Source organism: Athene cunicularia (genome assembly GCF_003259725.1).
Source record: "Athene cunicularia isolate RWA chromosome 4 unlocalized genomic scaffold, athCun1 chr4_part2, whole genome shotgun sequence".
NCBI classification, from domain to species: Eukaryota; Metazoa; Chordata; class Aves; order Strigiformes; family Strigidae; genus Athene; species Athene cunicularia.
This window is the reverse complement of record NW_020799099.1, coordinates 21,214,995-21,236,180: the sequence shown is the minus strand read 5'-3', so window position 1 is coordinate 21,236,180 and position 21,186 is coordinate 21,214,995. Positions and strand designations below refer to the sequence as shown.

Below are 21,186 nucleotides of genomic sequence, written 5' to 3'. Positions count from 1 at the left end.
TGTAAACCTGTTGGATATTCACTGCTTTTTTGAACAGGCAGGAATTTCTTTTGTAATGATGGGGGAAGCCACAGAATAAGTTTTTTTTGTAGTGATAGCAGCAAATAAGAGTGGAAGTAATTACAGATGCCTCTCTGTCCTGGTTTCAGCTGGGATAGATTTAATTTTCTTCCTAGTAGCTGGTACAGTGCTGTGTTTTGGATTCATGCCTTTTTGTGCAAAGATGTGACTACTTAATTTTCCACAATTAAAACTGTTCTGATCATCCAGGTAGTCTTTTAGATTGGAAAGCAAGCATGCTTTTGTGTGTGTGTATGTATGTGTATGCTTGTTCACTGGTCTCCTTTGGCAGTCTGGGAGGGGAGGTTGGCCAGAGATGCTGGTATCAGACATCAGAGCTCTGCAGGCAGATATTCTTCCAGAGAAGGTGCAACTTGCAGTACTTTCAGATCATGGACTAGGAACTCTTATAATAATTTGGCCTGGTAACAGTTGCTGCTTCAAGCAAAGCTAATGTGCAGAAAGAGTGGTAATGTGTTCTTGCCTTCATGAGTCACGCGTGGCAGTAGTCAAAATCCACCTGACTAGGCAGGTCTTAATGCTAAAATTATAATCTCTTGATAATCACCAGGACCCAAAGATATTCAGAAAGTTCTGGCTCATATCAATTATTCATAAGCAATATGGTTATCACTGATATTTAGTTATCACCAACTTAATATGCATAGTTTTCTTTCAGACAGGTATGCAACTGAGCCAGAAATCAGTCATCAACACTTCCAGATTGGCGGTGATGTGCATACATATTCCAGCTCACAAAGGGTTTCAGCCTTGATTAAATACCAGCTTTCCAAAAACAGTCCACTTGAATAAAAGCAGACAGACATATACCTTTATGCAATTTGTGTGTGAAACACTTGGAAATTACTAAAACAAATTAAAAAAATGCAAAAAACCAACTGAAATAACATTTTATGTTCTAGATGAGAGGTGATTGCTTGATTAATTGCCAGACTACTAAAGAAAACTTGGAGGTAAATAAACATGTACTTTCAAGCAGCTGCTTTGCTTGAAGTTTCAGTGTATCTGTGGACTATAATAGGAAACTATTATGGAGACTGATAAGCATCTTGTACAGTTAGTAAGTAGCTAGTGTTGGTTTGAATGATTCTACTGTTTGGGGGTAAACTTAATGAAAGTAATTAATTCTTCTTTTCTGTCTTGATTCTTTTTAAAGCTGCCTCTCGTAAAAGGAAACTAGAAGTTTCCCCTACAAATTGCAAAACCAGAAATGAGCAAGTCACAAAAAAGCCTAAAGCTAATTATGTAAGTACTGTTTTTTTCTCTCTGCATTGTAAAATAAATGGTATTACGTGACGATCAATGACAGCAATGTCATGAACTTTGTGTGTTTTATGAGAAAATCCGATCAAATTCAAATCTTGCAATCTGAATGAGGTTTTTCTACTTTCTTTTCCTTGGCATTTTTGAATGTAATTACCTCCTTTGTTTTTAATATTTATGGATTTGTATTCCAATAGCCTGTTCATTGCTTCTGTGGAAGTGGTTGATGGCAGGTAGCAGTGTGTGAGGCACTGGGTACCATTCAGTTACGAACATCAGTGAGAGTTAAAGGCCATGTATCTCCTTCTTTCATCAGGTCATTCTTTGTGTTTCCTCAAACACTGGAAGTTCAACACCTGTTGCTACTGTTCTTCTGTCTTACATGTAAACAACATTACTTCTGTATATTTCAAACTATGGCTCAGGGAAACCTTTTAGAAGGAATGAATTGGTTACATTTGAAGGAATGATTACTTTGACCACTGCTAATAAATAGAAATTATGTAATCATCCTGGTGCATTCAGGTTGGTATTTGGCAGATCTTATGCACAGTTCTGCAGTGCTGTCATGAGGCCAGCTTCCAGGCATCCCAGATATCCTTGGAAACCACTCATGGTAGAGAAGGGGAATTCTGCGGTGAATACTGGAGGCTGGATGGAGGATGGTGACTATCTTTGTGTTAAAATGTAACTGAATATTGTCCCTGAGAACAAAATGAAGAAACCAGTTTTCCATTAAACCAAAAATATTATTACTCAGAAGTTCCCCTGCTTCCTGGAGGAGAGCTGTGAATTTTGTGAGGAAAGATTTGCTGGGGTTTGGGTTTGTTGTTGTTCACAACAACTGGAAGGAGACTTTACTGAATTATTAACCAGGCAGCCAAGGAACCAATGCTTCACTGGACCTAGTTTCTGTGCTTACAGTTCCATTACATTTAAAAGGGGAAGGATTGGGAAAAATAAAGATGAAACATGGGTATTTAGATTTTATAGTAAAGAATTATAGTGAGAAAACTTGCAGGCTTCTTTTTCCCTTGCTCTTACTTTTACTCTGGTTCTTAAGCTGGTTCCAAGACTAGTGCATACTTTGTCAGCTATTGTATGTATTGTAGCTGTTCTCTTAATACCATAGGCTCATCGAGGAAAGGAACTATATCCTTTGTTGCTCAGAGTGCTTCTGGGTGATCTCGTTTGTGCTCTTTCAGCAAATAGCATCATTCAGTGAAGTAAATATTGATCAAACCTGTTGGCATCTGCTGTAGATAAGTAGATCTGTAGCCACTTTTCATTCAAAGCTCTGTGAAGAAACTTGCGTAATTCTTTGTGGTAAATACATACAGAGTATCTCATGGCATGTAGAAGTTTTGGCACTTGTTCATAAGTAACCTCCCTTTTTGCAGGCTGATAGTAGCTGTTAGTGAAGCTGTTGTTGATGAAAACTGTTTTGCCAGCTTTTGATGCGACTCCATGGTGCTGTGACACAATGTGGATTTTTATTTTTTTTTACCCATAACTCTTCATATAAACACACCATTTGACATGTTTATAGACTCTGGTGGCTTAAGTACTGCACTCTTTGTAATCTGATCTAACTGACTGACTGTTAATCCTGCCATCTTCTGCCTTAAATATCATCCAGAAACACTACTAACTTTTTATTTTAAAGAAATACAAACTAAATAGTCCTAAATTATTTATATTTTGGTATGTAACTTTGCACTATGTATGCTTATTATGTAAAGAATGCTATGACAGAAGACATTTTCTAGGCTTCTGTAAGTTTTGGTCTTTGATCGTTGGCTATGTATGAGGAGTCATTTCTGCAACTTGAATTTGTCTTAAGTGATTTTTTTATTTAGAACGGTTTTTTAAGGATAAACAATATTGATTTGGTTTTGGTTTTAATTGTTTTTTTTCTGTTTCTGTGCTTGGAGTTGACATTAAACCTAAAAGATGTATTTTTCTTTAAAGTTGGATGAGTCAGAACCCCAAAGACAGTGGGAGAGGCAAGAGATGCTTGTGAAGAAGCTGCAAAACACATTCCCTGGATTGGATAAGGAGGTGAGCTCATGACTCCTGATGGCACATCAGGTTCAGACTTCTTAAGAAAATTGCAGCTCTTGATAGTCCAGATGAAATAGTCCTTATACCAGCAGCACTCTTGAAAAGAGCCCAGGGTAGGAAGGTCTTCACGATTGCTGTTTTTGGAATGTAACTTCCCCTGAACTAAGAGCAGTTGGATATGATCAGGACTATATGGAGCTTCTCATCCTACTTCTCTGGTCCTGTGACAAGTCTGGCATAATCAAATTTGACCTGTTATAAAAATACGTGGGGAAATTATCTCTCCCTTTCTCACACTCTTCTCTGGACAACTAGATACACTGTGTGCTTTGTATTCGCTTAATACCTGACAATACTCAGCAACTGGTCAGGGCATTTTAATACTGTGCTTTAAATTGTTGGAAGCAAAACTTGTTTGTGTGTGTTCTTACCCTTTTGAAAAGTGGAGTGCAGCTCTGCCAAACTGAGTGTATAAAGATAAACTGAGGAGTTTTTCTCATTTTGGTTTCCTTTATTTTGAATCATCTGATTTGCAGGGGTTTTCTTTGTCTTGTGCAATTAAAGTTGTGTTGTGCTTAATGCTGTTATGCACAGAAATTTAGTTTTTGCTGATCTTACAATACAAAATTTCTTATCTTTTACTAGGAACTGAGAGATGTACTTCAGGAACATAACTGGGTGTTTCATGAAGCACTGGAGGCCCTGAGAGTATTTGCAGAAGATGAAGAGGGTAAAGACAGATTTATAATCCATTTTATTCCAAGATAAAACAAACTGATACAAATCTTTTCTAGTGTCCAGCAGTGACAGTCCTGACAGCATTATGTCTAGAAACTTGCACTGATACTTGAAATTATTATTATCAGGAGGATGACAGAAAGAAATTCAATTTTTCTGTATTTAAGTGTCATGATTATTTTATCTTTTGCTCTGTAAGTAGAGAAATCTTTGCCTTGCTAATACAAATTTACATAAGAAGTTGTAATTACCTATGGGTATATCATAAAACATTTTGAAATGTGTCACAGCTGACACCTGCTCCCCTCCTGCTTGTTTAAAAATAATTTGTTTTTAACCAGTAGTTTGTAAATCAGTAACTGCAAAAAACAAAATATGTCACTGCTAGGTGACATATGCTATTTTATCATTTTAAAATATATTTTAGGAGGGAAAATACTAGAAATAGGCCTTAAATTGTGCAACTATTTTATAAATACAAGTGCATTAAATGTGGTAGGGAGCAAGGTAAATTCCAGTTAAATCTGTGAGTTATGACTTAAATATTATTTAATGAGTTGGTTACTTTCCAGAGTGTTACACAGCTGTCAGATGTGTATATGTTTTGCTGCATCAGCTATTTAAGTATTCTTGGGATAGGATAGTATTCTTAACTGGATTCTTTACAAGTCGAAAGAGCCATCAGTATGCATGAGGTGGGGTCCTTGCTGCTGCTTCTGAGAACATAGACATTGTGGTTGGAGTTGATCAGCAGCAAGCTTGGATTGGACAGAACAGAAAGTGTTGCATGTGCTTTCTTCCAAAGAAGGAAGAAAAAAACCCATACAAGTCACTTGAAAAATTATTTGCTGGCATTCTGTTAAATAGCATCTATCCTATTTTTAAATGGTTATTTTGGCCAGAAATGCCTCACTGTTACAGTTTCTGTGCAAAGAGTGCATGTTTTTGTTTTCCCATTTCTAATGCTGAACTGAGATGCAATACAATGGAAAAAAATACAATTTTTGTGGTGAAAGCAGGCTTGTTTTCTGAAATCAGCAGAATTAATATCTCTGCAGTCGGGTAGAGTGGGACCAGTATTTCATCCCAGCAATACATATGAGTTCTTAACTGTCTGCTCTTGCCTCGGAGCTTCTGTAGCTCACACATTACATAGCATTGGTCACCTTTTGCTGTTTGAGAAGTATACAAATTAGCATTGCTCATCATATACTGACAGTTGGTACTATTTACGTTTTAAACAGACTTGCATGGTGTTTGCTCCACTCTTGTTTTAATAACACCTGCTGTTGTGTATTAAATACTAGAATGGTGTCTTATGTAGATAAAGCTATTTTGGAATAACAGTGGGGTTTAATTCACCCTTAACCAGTATGCATTGCTTGTTGCCTTCTATGTTGCATGCATAGGCATGGAATTTCCTCCCAAAAGTGAAGCTTCTGACTGGACCGAAGCTTCCACCAAGAGCAGAAGTGATGAGAGTGACGAGAAGCCAAAGCAGAAATCTTCTGGGAAAGTGCAGAATGGCTTTCAGAAAAAGGACAAAGGGAAAAGGAGCATTTGGAGTACTAAAAGAGAAACAGAAGACTTGGAGGATGAGTCGGCTTCTGAAGACGGTGGTAGCTCCCTTGATGAGGACTACAGCAGCGGTGATGAAGTGATGGAGGATGGCTACAAAGTGAAAATCCTCAGCTTCCTGCAGGATGCTTCCCCAAGCGAACTGACTTTGATTCCCCAGTGTTCTCAGAAAAAGGCTCAGAAGATAATAGCGCTCCGGCCCTTTAACAGCTGGGAGGCTCTGGTAGGTCTGCATTCTTCTTTTCCTATCCCCAGCCTGCCTAGAGTCAAGGTGGCTTCAGCCTAGGGAGGCTTAGATGGGTGGCCTTATCCTGATTAGGCTAAAATGCTATGTTCCTCCTAAGCCAATAGCATTTCAAATTGTGTCATATGACCTGATTTTGAATGAATTAAGGGGTGATTTTTCTGGAAAACTTAAGCTGATTGGCTGACATTACTGTCACTCACCCTGTAGCATAGAAAGTTGGTTGATTTCCCTGCACAAGAAGAAATTAGAGCTTTCACTTGAGAAGGAGGTGTTTGCTAGCCTGTTCTGAGCTCTTGTAGCTGAAAACCCATGCAGGAGGCAAGAACGTGGCAGGACCTTTACTGCAGACACTTGAATAGCAGCAGCAGCAGCTTCCAGGCTAGCTCCATGACTGAAGGTACCAGCATGAATATTTTTCAGCTTCATACAAGCAACAGTCGTTGTCTTTTTTGGTCTTTTTTCTTTAATCTACTGCAGCTTAGTCTCTAGTATGGTTTTTCTGGCTGAGCAGTGCAGCCATTTTTTAGTGGAGCAAGCTTCTGTGTTTTTATTAATTAGAGAGTAAAGCATCAGAAGGCTTAAACCACAATCCACAACAGAAGAGAAAATGCTGTCTCTTGGTAAGTAGATTATCTACTGTCACTGGGATGTTACTTTCAAATGTTTTCTATGGCTTGTTTGTTGTCTTCACGTTTCATGCAGTTCAGTTAACTGCAAGACATCAGACCTGATAAAACCAATGTCCTGGTAAGAAATTTGAAGTGCATTACAGCAGATTTTCTTGATTTAATTTATTAGTCCTTTAGATTTTAAAGCAGTACCTGTGCATAGGCCTTCTTACAGACTAATTGGTATGGTTTTTTTCATCAGTATATGTTCTGAAACCTCCCCCACTGATGTATGCAAGATCCATTTGTATTTTTTCAGGACAGAATAGAACTTCTATATCTGTAAAACAACAGTATTTATTGCTTGGTGTGTGAAATGTTTTACCACAAAACAGTAAGAGATACTAAACAGATTTTTAGGGAAAACAAAATGATCTTTGTATGTTGTGTTGCAAGGTATGCTCTAAAAGAAATCCGTTTTGCCCCAAGCCTTTGGCTTCTCACAGAACATCTGTCACACAGCTATTCCTTTCTAAACTTGTTGGATTTTGCCTGAGCTTAATTCTTTGCAGAAATATTTGCTACAGGGCTGTTCTCCTTTTCTCTTTGTAGAATATTTAACAGAAAAAAAGCTGCATGGGCCTGTTCACATTAAAAATTTTTCTTTCATAAAGAGTGCTGCTGTCAGCAACTGTATGTTTATGTAGTATTGTGAATACTTGCCTGGAGTAGTAGTTTGAAGCAGGTTTTAGCAGATGTTTTATATCAGTGTGGATTTAATTGTTTCGAAAGATCCAGTAGCTCGGTGACCCAACATTTTTTCTACTAATTAATGAGTGGTAGTGTAATGGAGAGAGCTGATTCACTTTCAGCATTAAAGAAATTGGCTTAGTTATAAGGTCTCTTTACTGTAATGGTATCTTTTGTAACACGATGTAAAGTACTATAAGTTGTTAACACTTATTGGTTATTAAAATTGAGGAAGATTTTAAGGCTCTCAGTCTGAGATTAAGAGTAAAGCCTACTTCCTTGGAAATCAAACATCCTATTCCAGGGAAAAGTAAATTAAAATGACTTTTTTTGTTCTAGACAAGCTTTCTAAGTTGGACTAAGATTTTTTTTTTTTTCAGAGAGATTTAAGTGACTTTCAAGCTTGGGAAGTTAAGAATGCTTGAAAATACTTATTCGTTGGAGAAATTTATATTTAAGACATGTTTAACTTGATCTAGTAACACTTAAAATAGCAAAAAAATTAACAAACGTGGTTCTCAAAAAAAAAAAAAAAAAAAAAAAAAAAAAAAAAAAAAAAAAAAAAAGATGGAGAGAGCTGAAAAAGTCCTTTATCACAGGGATTAATTCCTTTGGAAATTTTAGAAATGCCCGTAAGCTACGTTTTCCAGGAGGGTAGTTTTATCCAGGCTTCAGTGCTGGAGGTGATTAGCTGTGAGTTCCTGCTTTTGAACACTAACTTGAATAAAGGGTGCTTGGGTATGTCCTTGAGGCTTTAGCTCTCTGTCTCATTTGGAGAAGTGACACTTATCTGTGCAAGGACCTGTGGTCTCCCTCCAGAATGTTGTACTACTCTCCCTACGCACACGTAACAAAATAGACTGGGATGTGTGCTCAGAGAAAGCACGCTTCTGAGTACTTCCCATATTCACAACTTAAATTGCACATTGCTTTCTGAGGGTGGAAGGTTTGGAAGAGTGATCGCAGGTGCCTGTGCTGTAGAAGCAAACCCAAGTGTGCAGCTGAGACAAAAGAGGAGGTGTGATGCCCAAATGGGAGGTGTCGGAACAGAAGTTCATGAGGAGCAGCTCTCTACGGCTGGGAATTGAGGATTATAACACAAGAGAAGCAGATGGGTAGGGGTAGGTGCATGGGTAGGCAAGCTAAAAAGGGTGGTCAGCCAACAGTGGGGCTGTGAGAGCTAAGAGGAGAGGGAGGGAGGAGCGCTGAGAACATGGCTGGCTGGGGAGGACAAGGTGAAGACTAGGGTTCAGAGCAGACTGCAGGACAGGCTGAAGAGGAAAGCTCAGCTCCCTGTGTCTTGGTCTGATGCCACATGTTAGGTAGCTTTTGTGCCAGGGGCCAGTGTTCAGTGGTGTTTTCTTCTCATGGTGCCGGCCTGCTCTGTACTGGCTGTATGCTTGACACCTCAGGGTACACATCCATTAGTGAATGACAGCCCTTAGAGATAACACCTCCTGGTAGGTCCTTTCCTATGTTGGATTCTCACCTTCTTCTCCTGTTTGCTTTGGGGTCCTGGTAACACCCCACTGGCACACATTGCAGGCTGGCAGACAGCATCATTTCTTTCCTTTCACTTCTGGGCACCCATCACCCTTCCTCCTCACACTCGCTCCTCTAAAAACTCATTGGCGCCTAATTATATTTTAACATCACTTTCTTTTTTAGACAGTAGGAATTGGCCAGTGTTGGAAAGGACAACTCTTAGCATCATTTCCTCAGCAGAGGCAAGACTCCAGCTGAGCTTTTGCAGTCTGGGCAAGTGTTCTGTTCCTTGGCCTGTTGGGTATGCCCAATGCAATTTCACGCTGCCTCTGGTAAATGCAGCAGCATTAACTGGAGGGAGTTTAATGCTATTTAGCTTCTTTTTTCATTTGTTTTATAATTAACTGCTTGAATTTCCTTTTAGTGTAGAAACATATGTAGCTGTATGAGATTTGCTGTATTCTCATTTCTGTCATTCACGTTATTACTCTGTCACAAAATAAGCCATCTCAGCATTTAAATACTTAATGTAAATTTAGCAATGTCTATTTTTTAATTGTATTTATTTTTTACTTAAATTTTATTCATTATTATTGTAACTTAATTACAGACTCTTAAGGAGTACACACAAGTTAAACTCATGCAAAATATTGCATGGAAATTCTGACATAGCATATATTTAGCTTATACCTTTTAGGGGAATGGGAGAACTGGGCAGTCAAAGATGGACTGACTTGTCCATCATAATCTGTATACTGCAATGGTATATGAGCTAGGAGATATAAACTTCAGGGTAGCTTCAGCTTTTTTATTTCTCATTTTGTTTGGCTGCACATGTACAAAATGCTATGAAAGCCAAACTAGCAGGAGATCCAGAAGCACCTTGCCACAAAGCAAACTGAAAGGAAGCAGCAAATGCATCAGGTTAGAAAGGGAGCGGCTTAAAGTGGAACTGAAGTTTATTGATCGAGGTTCAGGCTGACGTTTACCCTTAAACAGTAACGTGAAGTCCTAAATCATCCTCGAGTGGTATAAAGTAAGCCCTGCTCTGGCACGCTGGTAATGCACCATGGGGCACTGCTGCAGCCTGGGACTTCAGTGGACCTTTTTTCAGTGTACTGTAGAAGTTCATGGGTTCACGTTTTTGTACCTTATTTGAAAAAAATAAACCCGGGAGGATGTAGGAACCTCAAGTAAACCAAAGGCCACCTGAAGATCTGCTTTGTGTTCTGCGTGACAGGGTAATGTGATGTGTTTCACATGTAAACCAGTAGCTAAAGTTTTTCTTGTTGTAACTTGGAGATGAATGTTAAGGTGCTGACATGAAACAATACAATTTCTGTTAATAACAGATGGCTTCATTCTGCATGCCTTTATAGATTACAGGATTTATATTCATGCCAACCAAAGCTTTAGGTATCAAAACAAATGTTGAAATTTTTTTAATTGCTGCCTTTACATCTTTTTGTTTCTAAATAAAGGTGTCTATTTAGAAAAGTTCTTCATAGGTGTTGACGTGTGCTTTAGCTTGGTTGAATCTGAGTGTTGGTAAACTTTCTGGGTTTTGTTTAAAATGGAACAAAGCCACAAACGAATCAAAAAGCCCCAAAACAGTAATGGCAGGCTGTCAGTAGAGGGCATCACTCTTTTTCTGGAGTCAAAGCAAAGCCTGCTTGTGTACTTCAGCTTAACAAAGCTTGCTTTTACTCCTCGATGTGGCAATATTGATCTATTACTTAACACGTAATAACTGAATCCTATGACCTCTTTTTTTTTTTTTTTTTTTTTTTTTTTTAATTTTAGGAGAATATATGCCTGTGAAGTCTGGTGCTAAATTTTAACAGAACCATGATTGAAAATTCAGAAAAATCTATGTGGAAATTACTTCTAACAAAAGAATGGCAAATCCAAAGAATCTTTTATTTTTCAACTCTTCAAATCCATTAATAAAAAAGGAATGTCTGTTTTTCACGGTGAAATAACTATGCATAAATATGCATGAAAATGCTATAATTACAAATATGACCCCAGTTACTGCAGAAATAAATTTATTAGGTTTTACACTCTGTGTAGATGGCCCTACATGGAATCCAGGTGAAGCTGATGGGCCTGAAGGGCCTGTTTCAACACATCTTCAGGCTTCTTGGCTCTAAAATGGAAAATATCCATATTGTAATGAAGATACGAAGTTTAGAGGAATGAAATAGAAAGCAACTAGTGTGGACCTGAGAAAGCAAGGGGTGGAGTAAGGCTTCTGCATGGAAACTAATAAAGCTTTGTAGTTTAGAAGGAAAAAAAAATGGAAAATTAAGTTTTAATTAAAGGTACAGTGTCACGGGGTAGGTCTGTGGCTGGCACAAGGTTGAGAATGAAACTTGTGAATAGCAGTTCTCTCAAAGAGATCAAGAGCTCTTGGAGAAAGCATTGTTCATAATCGATGTAGGAAGGATTGTGATATGGAGTCATTATTTAGAAAAATAAATAAAAATTGATGCTAGACTAGAGGCATCTTGTAGCAAACATGAGTGAAGCAACCTCTGCTCTTAGTAGTAGACTTGGAGTACAGAGCAGTGAAGGAAGTGAGCCTTGGTCAAGGTGGGAACACATGTACTTTGAGAAGGTGAGGACATGGTGGCAGAGCAGTTGCAGCACTTAAAGATCTCTTAGCCAAGATGGGAAGGAATACCCTATTGTGGAATAGGGAGCCACGGTGATACTGGATAGGGGCTGGCCACATGGCTCAGCTGCAAGCTTTTGATTCAAATACTGCTGTGCTTCATCTTTGTAAACCAAGTGCACTCAGGAGCAGTGGCCAGGCCTTGTGTTTGTATTTAAACTGAGATTCTGGTATCTTTGACTTGCCTTCTGCCAGCTTATCGGTTATGACATATAGAAAATGTATTTGTGTTTCATCTTGTTTGTCCCTCTTTAAAATGAGGATAATACTGATTTAAAACATGCACATGCAAAAAAATGGAGAAACTGAATGCTACTAAAACCTTGTCAGGAAGATGGTACTACCCATGAAAACGTATTGTGAAGTGCTAATGACCTGGTACATTTGTGTAAGTTTGTTTCATAGATTTCACAGGAAGTCGGGGTCATTGCAAGAAGAAAGATTTTAGGAGAGTCTTCGCTTGGTCAAGGAATTCTCCAACAGTGAAACGTGAAGGATGGAAAAGAATAAAATAATTCTTGATGGTCTTTTGGGTCTGTCAGTACTTGGTGACCACAAAAAACCTGACACAGTTTTGGGAAACTTCTTATCCCTTAAATCTTTTTTTTTTTTCTTTTTTTTTTTTTTTTTAAACCCTGCAGTCTGCCTAAGTCCTGTTTGACTGTGCTGTTTGTGGTACAGTTAGAATTGGGACCAAGTAATGCCAAGCTCTGGGCAGATTTATAACAAAATCTTAATAGCCTTCCTCATAGGTTGGTTTGCCTTGATGCCTACATTATGCTTACTTCTTATATCTCTGGTAACTAATAGGGGTTGCTTAAAAGGAGATCTAATGATTACCAGTAAATATTTTTCTTCCTTTTGTGGTTTTGTTCTGTTAGTGGTCCTGGCTGTGAAAGGTTGCTTTGCACTCTATGTTGCCTCTTCTTGAGTTTCAAGAGTTTAGAGCTCCTATTTTTTCCATTAGAAATTCAGAGAATTTGTATCTCTTATTTTAAGATATGTTTTGCAGTGTGAGGAGCTGTAATGATGACCTTCAGTCTGGATTCACACAATTTTGCAGTGGGCCAAGTGTGTAAGTGTATATTTGAAGTTTTGAGAGGAGATCAGGATGCTGTCTGCTGCTTGAATTACTTGCTGCCTGCAGCAACTGTGGATGTTCACCATTGCTGCTGTTACCAGTGTTCACAGTATTTTTTTATTATTATTTTAGTTTACAAAAATGACTAAGACTACTGGTTTATCAGAAGACATAGTGTGGAACTGTAAGATACTGCTGAAGGAGAGGGATGTGGTTCTAAAGCTCATGAATAAATGTGAAGACATTTCAAATAAACTGACGAAACAAGTAACCAGGATTACCGAAGATGGAGGATGTGGATGGAACATAGAGCAACCCTCCATTCTGAATCAGAGGTATCTTTCCCCTTTTTTTTAATACTTACAGGGGTATCAGACGATAGGGTATACTTAAAGACTGGGATTTTCAAATCTGTAGTCTCTGAAAGTAGGGTTGCAAATGTTTGACACTTCTCACCAAGCTAGGCGGTGATGTGCAACACTCAAGGGAATCCAGCAAATGTTTATAAGTATGTCAGGAAATCTGGTGAGAAGGAGAAGAACATAAAAACAAAAAGATAAAACAGTGCTCAATACTTTTTTTACTTGCTCAAATTTTTGATGAACATAGAAACTGATCTTGAGTGATGAGATCACAAGTTGTCCTTTTGTTTGAATTAAGCTGACAAAGAAAACTGCTCCTGTAATGGGGGAGCCTTACATTTCAAAGATGCCAAATTGAAGTGTATGCAAGCAGTCTTTTAAAGATTAGCAGCTGGACTGAACACCTTGGTCAGGAAGTTCAGATGTACAAAATGATCTGGAACTCTGTATCTAGTGGTGGGGGACACCAGGGACGTGTTGGGGGGGAAAGATTTAATTCAGAGAGGTAAATTGCTAAGGATCTCCAAATGGATACTGGAAATAGAGTGTAGGAGGAATCGAAATGGGTATTGAGGGCATTAGCCTAAGGGTTAGGAAGCATAAGGGTCGAGTAGGAATGGCTCGAGTAGCAACTTGCATTAGACATGGAGGCTGTTAGAGGTAAATAGCAAAAAGATTTTTAGCTGTGTCAAAATAAAACCTGAGAATAAGAGGGAACTGTTTGGAGGGAGCTTATCAGTGATGTTTCTCCTTGGGCAAAAGATGCTAAACTAAGGGACTTCCTGTCAAGTGTGTTTTGTGGGTTGTGCATGTTTGGTTTTGTTTGGTGCTGACGCCACCAGTAACTGTACAACAGCAAAACCAGTGCTGCAGCTGCTAAATGCCACATTTTTGTGTGTTTCCAAAAATACGTGTTGTGTAACTGTTTGTTTTAATGGGATTATACCCATTTTGGCTCAATGAAACTGTTTTAATCTGGTTTTAACCTGGATTGAAACTGGTTTTGACTGATTTTTAACTTGCCTTGGATCACAGATTTTAGAAGAAAGGTATTTATTTTGATGTATAAAAATTCAGATAAACTACTTAATTCAAAAATGCTCTTTGGTATTCATGTGCTGATTAAATAAAGTTTGTGTTTTTCAATACATGAGGAGATCTGGAGTGCATTAAAATACAAGCAATGTTAAATTTACCATTCTCTGATAAACGTAAGTGTAAAGTTTCATGGAGAAATAAATAAAAGATGGTAACACGTTAAGCTTGATTTCTTAACAGTTTGGAACTCAAGCCATATCAGAAGATTGGTTTGAACTGGTTAGCTCTGCTGCACAAACATGGATTGAATGGCATATTGGCTGATGAAATGGTAAGTGTGAAACTGATTATTTAAGAATTGTTAAAAGTTTTGCAAAAATTACTTTGTTAAATTCTTTCATTTCCTTGAAATCCCAAGCAGATTATAAATTATTTGCGTTAGCTAATATTACTTAAATTGCAAACAGTTTTTCTAAACGTTTAGAAGCTACTGAGCTCTTACTTTCAATCTGAAAGTCAAAGATTGACTAAGATTCATGGACACTGATAATTCCAAGTCACGTGGTGTCTTCTGATGCAATGAAGTAGTTTCTACCGCAAGATATCCTCAAACATTTTGTTTTAATAGCTCCTTGCCCATAAATATAGCTCATTCTACTAGTCCAGCATTTAGTTGTAGTGAGCCTCTATCTTCTACATTTCTCCATCAGTTTCAAAACAATACAGAAAAAATTAAATGGGTAGAAACCTTTTCGGCTTCTCCAGCATTTCAACCATTTCTTGTCATTATGCTCCCCATAAATTCTGAAATAAGAGAGAAAAAGTTATGGGTTTGAGGTTTTGTTTAGTGCCGATGCCACCAGTAGTTGTACAGCAGAACAGACTTTGTGATGCAGCTGCTAAGTGTGTTGTCAGTTGCTTTTAATCCTCACTACTCTTCATCTTGTGATGAATGATGACTGAATGGATGGGTTTGCTTCACTAAGACTTAGGCAGTGTTTCTCAATTTCCGTGTTTTGTATTTGTAAGAACTACTTTATGTGCGTATTTTTTGATAAGATAAATTTTTAAATCCATGATACAGAAGACAGGAAAGTGAGTATGGGTGGAAGCATAGGCTTATCCTAAAGAAATCTGATTTCCATATTAAATTCCACTTCAGAAATAGCTGGAATATCTTTTGTACAGCTGGCTCAAATGAAAAGAAACAATCAGCTTACAAGTAATCGTTTGTCTGCAGCACTGTTGCAGAAAAGTGAATTTTTAAGAAGATTTGAAGGATGAACTTGAACTAAAATGAAAAACTTCATACATGAAAAAGATGAATCCTTGATGCTCAGATGTTGAGCTGAAAAGATAGATAATTTGAGTTTAGCTGCAATTGTATTTAAGAAGGAATTGCCTGCAGTAAAACAATGCAGTTAGAATAATTATTCTGTTCAGATTTGTAATCTTTAGTTAACATTGACTACACTGCAATTGGTTTATGAGTCCAAAACACTGTTATGTTCTACAGATTGTAAATTTTGTTGAAATGGATTTGTTTTCTCTTAGGGTTTAGGAAAAACAATTCAAGCTATTGCATTTCTAGCTTATCTCTACCAAGAGGGCAACATGGGTCCCCATTTGATAGTTGTGCCAGCTTCAACGTTAGGTAAGTTACAAGCTTCAAAATTATTTGTTTGTTAAAAAAAAAACCCTCAATCGTGGGCAGACTGTGAAACAAAGATAATTTTGTCAAAGAAAAATTTTTTTAATGGTAATATATATATTCAACTCCTTAAGTCACTTGAATTGGAATACAAAGCATGCTTGTTCTTAATGAATTAGACCTAACACGGAATTTTTTTTTAAGATGCTCTGTATGCTTCACAAAAAATAAAACTGCTTGTTACAATTTGAACTTGTTTAGCAAAGTAGTCTTTTTACTTACTGAATACTGGTTGAAATTCCTAGTCTTCGGGCTGTGCTTAAGATTAGGTTTCATGACGCTTGAGACATGTCTTTTTTTCCTTTCTTCCTGCACAGAATCTCTCAAAGCAGATCAACATCCTAAAATGATAAGGCTGACTCTTAGTAGTGTGTTTTGAGATTTTTTTTTTTGTATGACCTGAATCGAAAGCAAGAAGAATATGGTGAAATAAAATGTCAGTGAAGCTGATGAGTTTGAGCAGAAAGTAGTTCTCTGTAGAGTTAAATTTGGTTTTGTTGAATCATTATAGTAAGGAGAAAGTAGCAAGTTTAATTTAGAAAGAAAGTGCTGTTTTTAATATAAAATACTTATTTGAGCTTCAAAAATTTCTCTTGACCAGAAGCTTTTCTGATGGGTTGTTCAAAGTCAGTTTGAAATTGCTATTTTCAGTGTGCTTTTAAAATCGACTTAGAACCCTTTTTTTTAAATAACACTTAAGAATGCATGTTACTTAAAGCCTCATGTGTATACAAAGTGAACTGTAGAGGCTCAAGAATTGTAGAGGTGTGTTGGCCCAAGCCATCCAGCATGGGGATGTCTGGGAAGGGTGGTCTACGTGTAGCTTTCCCGATGCTTTTCTAGAGGTGTCTCCTCAGCTCTCATCTTGGTCTGGCCCAGGTCAAGTGGCATTTACCAGAGACTCCCTTCTGCTGTGGTCTGGTGTCAGCACTTGTGTTGTCTGTCAAGCAGCTTCCCTGTGGGCATGGCGATGTCACTGGTGGCCCACACCTGGAGCTGGGTTGAGTTGTCAGGCTTCCTTGCCTACTCCCAGAGGCACTGTCTTTCCTAATTAAACACTTCTGGGTATGAGTACTGACAAATGAAGTGATTTGATTTCTGAGGAATTAACTGTCTAGGGATGAAATCAGGCTGAAAAGTTAAGCATTGGTTCCTGTTACATGGTGGTTACAGACCATGCAGGGTCTGTTTCTGTAGGAGTTTAAAGTGTGAGCAGGCTAAGCAAGGGTTACTTAAAGCCCCCTGGGGGGTGGTTTAATTTCCCTAAATATTAATCAGTTTTCCAGCATTTTACACAGAGTTTCTTAACCTTCAGGAGAATTTAAAGGGATTTGCTTTAAAGCTAGATGTTTGGTTTAATGCTGAGGTGTGTCAGTTATGTAAGGCATAATAAAGTATAAATTACTTGCTTTTTATTTTAATGATGTTTTACAGATAACTGGATAAGAGAAGTTCATCTGTGGTGTCCTGAACTGAATGTCCTTTTCTACTATGGTAAGGAATCTAATTTAGAAATGAATCCAGTAAAACAGTTGGTTGCATAACTAATCTAAGATAATATTAATCTAAGACAATATTAGTCACTCATGGAAACACTGTTTTAAGACAGTTGTTTAAATCCACATATTTATTGATTAATATATTTCTGCATACCATCTTAACTTTTATATCTATATAAATGTATATAATTGTACTCATTCTATGTTTTGTCCTTTTGTAGGATCCCAGGAAGATAGGAAACATCTCAGGATGGACATTAATAATAAAGTTGTCGATTTCAATGTGATTGTAACTACGTAAGTGCAGTAATTAAAAAACAAGTGAGATTTAGTTAGCGCCTACTGACCTCTAGCGGTACAACACAACAATGTTTGGGGAGATGGGAACTTGTTTTCAGGTGATGGTTAATTACAATTTTATTAATGTGTAACATATACTATGTAATAGATGCTTTAGGTATTATCTACTAATTACATAATACATGCTAATAGATACATATTACTTTAATAGTTTTTCACAGTGTTTTGGGAAGTGTTACTGAGAGCACTGATCATCAAGTAAACTGTAATCATTTGTTGGTAGTAAGCTGTGTTATTGTTGGTTACTTCTAGGCAGTTTTACTTACTGCCCCTCCTGTTTTCTCTTTGTGACTAACAATTTTAGAGAATTTGATTGTGATAACAGCATGTTCATGTTAAATTTGCATTTAATGTGTCTTTCTGTGACAGATACAACTGTGCAATTAGCAGCTCAGATGATCGAGGACTGTTTCGCAGGTTGAAGCTTAACTATGCAATTTTTGATGAAGGGCATATGCTCAAGAACATGAGCTCTGTACGCTACCAGCACCTTATGACGATTAATGTAAGAGGTTTAGTTATTGTTGGGTTAGAGGGGACTTTTTTTTGTTTTGTAGTTACAGGCTGGGGGAAGATAGAGCATTAACTGTAAAGTTCATAAACACGTAATGTTCCAGAAACTACAGTATGCAAGTGGATACAAGTGTTGGTGCGGTCTTAGGAGTGGATTCTGCATTGTAACTCTTTCAGTGAGTCAAGCTCCCAAAGAAATGGAACAAATTTCCTATAGTATCATTCTGATGATGGTAGTGGTTAGTTTCAGTAATAAGCACTTTTCCAGTTTTATCACAGCGTAGTAAAGATTGTAAAAATGCTATTCTGATGACTTGTGCTGAAACATTGTAGTATTTAAGGACCTACTCCAATAGGACTGTGCAAGAAAAGCAAGCTTTAAAGTATTTTTTTTCTTGTAGTTTCTAGCCTGAGTCAACAGCATTTTGAAAAAGAGAAAATTTCAGTACAGCTCTTCTGATGATTGTGATTTAGCACTGTAATATTTGTATGATAATATACTTAGCACTTACTACACCTTATTTTTCAAGATCACATCATCAAAAGCCCTTTTAAGAAGCTGATCTATAAGCAATTAAACTATGACTTGTACTTGCAATTTAAAACTTGGGCATAAGTACCATATGACATTAGAAAATCAGTGCATTAATTTAAAAAAACCCACAAAAACCCAAGCAATAACAAAAGCAAAAATAAACACACAAAAACATGCACACAACAAAAAGAAAACACCATAATAGTCAGGAAGGCTTTTCTTACATCTGTATTAAGCATCCTAAATAGTTTTAAATTGATATGTGCTCAGTTCTCGACAGATCTGTTAATGGTTTTGTTGATTTAACCAGGAAATTATTCCATGAGATCTGAACATATATATATATATATATATGAAGTGTAAGTAATTTTAAACTAAGCTCACTTTCTCAGTTCTCCATAACTGTGTTGGTTTTGCCAATATTAATTTTAACCTGCTTGTCTAATGTTTCTCACTACTGATTTCCACTTTGCACAAACAGGCAAAGAATCGCTTACTGCTAACAGGGACTCCAGTTCAAAATAATCTGTTGGAATTGATGTCCCTCTTGAATTTTGTTATGCCACATATGTTCAGCAGTAGCACAAGTGAAATCCGAAGGATGTTCTCTTCAAAAACAGTAAGTATTATATATTCCCTTCTTGAAAAAAAATTTTTTTTTTCTAGAACACTGCTGTTGCTGCATAGCTTCTGTTTTATTCGTATTTTATAGAAACAGACAATGTTAAGAAAATCTAGAAAGTGAAGCAATGAAATAAACCATTTAAAGTAAGAATGTGTCATAACAGGTTTATCTCTAGTTACGAATGATCCTTAGATCTGTCTGTTCTGGCTGGGTTTTTCCTCAAGTTAGAATAGTTAAGATGGTGTTAAAGCAGAAAACTTGTACTGTAATTGAATTCTTGCAATATTTTCCTTAGAAGAGTGCTGAAGAGCAAAGTATATATGAAAAGGAGAGGATTGCACATGCGAAGCAGATAATAAAACCATTCATCTTGAGAAGAGTAAAAGATGAGGTAATACTTTATCTTGAAAACAGTGGTTTCATATTATTAAAAGCCTGGTAATCTTTGAGACTAACAGTAGAATTTAAGGTCAAATTTTCACAGTGCTAGTTTTATCTGTTTATCTAGGAGGAGCAAGAAACTTGAGCTTTCCATATTTCAGAAGTTTACAAGTGAAAATGTGACCTGCTGCAGCTTTGGTTTTTGATGCTTCTTATTTGCTGATTACTTGCAGTTGGGAATTTTAGTTATGAAGGGCCACTGAAAGATAGTTCTGTGCAGTGCCGAGTGATAAATTTTCCACGTGACCCACAAAAATATTTGTGACTTTATAGTAAAGCTGATGACTTTAACTGAAAGGATAAGGCACTGAATGTACATGTATGTATTTGTGTAAGACTAGAGATGTGTGGCTTAAGTTAGTTTGCTATCATCAAAGTGTTTATTTTTCATCCTAAAATCAAAACATTTAAATTCTTCTAGATAAAATTGCATGTATGAAAGAAAGGGAAAACTTAATAGTGATTTGGAAAGCATTTCTGTGTACTTGCATATTCTAGTAGTCAGTGGTTTGAAGAAGGTATCTGATTAGCAGGGCAGAAGGTTCCAGGTATTGCATGTAGTAGTATTTTGTGCAGTTTTGGAGTGAGCAGACAATGTTATTTAATGGGGAGGTGATCTATAATCCAAATAAAGTTCCGAATAGGTCGAACTGCTGACTTGGCAAAGTTGCAGCCAATGAAAAGAGTTGGGATGAGGAGAATGAATAGACTAGTTTAAAGGCAGGCTTGTAAGATAGTACAGAACTACTGACTGTTCACTACAGTGGGGGTTTTACATGGTATGTTTTTATTTCCTCAGGTCCTTAAACAACTACCTCCCAAAAAAGATCTCATTGAATTATGTGCCATGTCTGAGAAACAGGAACAACTGTACTGTGATCTCCTAAACAAGCTCAAGAAAACGATTAACAGTAATGGTATGTGAGGGTTTAGTTTCCTTTTTCGGTAATTTTTTTTTTCATGCCCAGACATATGTCAAATGACTACAACGACCTTGCTTTGTAGAAATGTTAAATACTCTATATCCCTTCTATGAGTATTTCCTAAGTTCAGGTAATTAGTGAAACACCAAATTCAGTTCTTACAAATAAAGTTATCCTGAGAGACGAAGGTGTGTCAGACAGGCATCTGTGAATATACTTCTGAATATACCTTATTTCTTTGTGTACAGAGAAAAACTCTGATATGGGAAATGTAATGATGCAACTTAGAAAAATGGCTAATCACCCTCTCTTGCATCGTCAGCATTACACGACTGAAAAGCTCAGGGCCATGTCCATGCTTATGCTCAAGGTAAGGTGATGAGATTCAGAAGCAATCCTTAATTTCTCAGAATCTTCAGTGCAACTTAAATAGATTTTATTTTTTTTTCTTGTCAGTCCTCTGGTCAAAAGTGTGTCTTTGCAAAACTTAATTCATTGTTGCTGCTTTTTATTACTCTGCATCTGTCCAGTGCTCTAGTCAAGCTCTGTATGTGTTTAACACTGACTTTTTATTGGATATTAGAATGGAGAGAACAGTTGTGGGACT

At 37.1% G+C, this 21,186-nt stretch overlaps 1 protein-coding gene across 4 annotated transcripts in view; it reads left to right on the top strand.

Moving 5' to 3' along the window:
• SMARCAD1 (SWI/SNF-related, matrix-associated actin-dependent regulator of chromatin, subfamily a, containing DEAD/H box 1) overlaps positions 1–21,186 on the top strand; it is a 41,768-nt gene that overhangs the window by 16,286 nt on the left and 4,296 nt on the right. For 2 of the 4 annotated variants that reach the window (XM_026847617.1, XM_026847616.1), the window contains exons 5-18: positions 1,238–1,326; positions 3,316–3,405; positions 4,054–4,138; positions 5,556–5,947; positions 12,705–12,907; positions 14,213–14,303; positions 15,527–15,626; positions 17,118–17,177; positions 17,404–17,479; positions 17,912–18,047; positions 19,072–19,209; positions 19,511–19,606; positions 20,456–20,573; positions 20,828–20,949. In XM_026847617.1, coding sequence (XP_026703418.1) covers positions 1,238–1,326; positions 3,316–3,405; positions 4,054–4,138; positions 5,556–5,947; positions 12,705–12,907; positions 14,213–14,303; positions 15,527–15,626; positions 17,118–17,177; positions 17,404–17,479; positions 17,912–18,047; positions 19,072–19,209; positions 19,511–19,606; positions 20,456–20,573; positions 20,828–20,949 — 1,796 coding nt within the window. Of the gene's footprint in view, positions 1–1,237; positions 1,327–3,315; positions 3,406–4,053; positions 4,139–5,555; positions 5,948–6,069; positions 6,592–6,622; positions 6,719–12,704; positions 12,908–14,212; positions 14,304–15,526; positions 15,627–17,117; positions 17,178–17,403; positions 17,480–17,911; positions 18,048–19,071; positions 19,210–19,510; positions 19,607–20,455; positions 20,574–20,827; positions 20,950–21,186 lie in introns of those variants that run through there. The other 2 variants (XM_026847618.1, XM_026847619.1) reach the window with 2 other exon arrangements.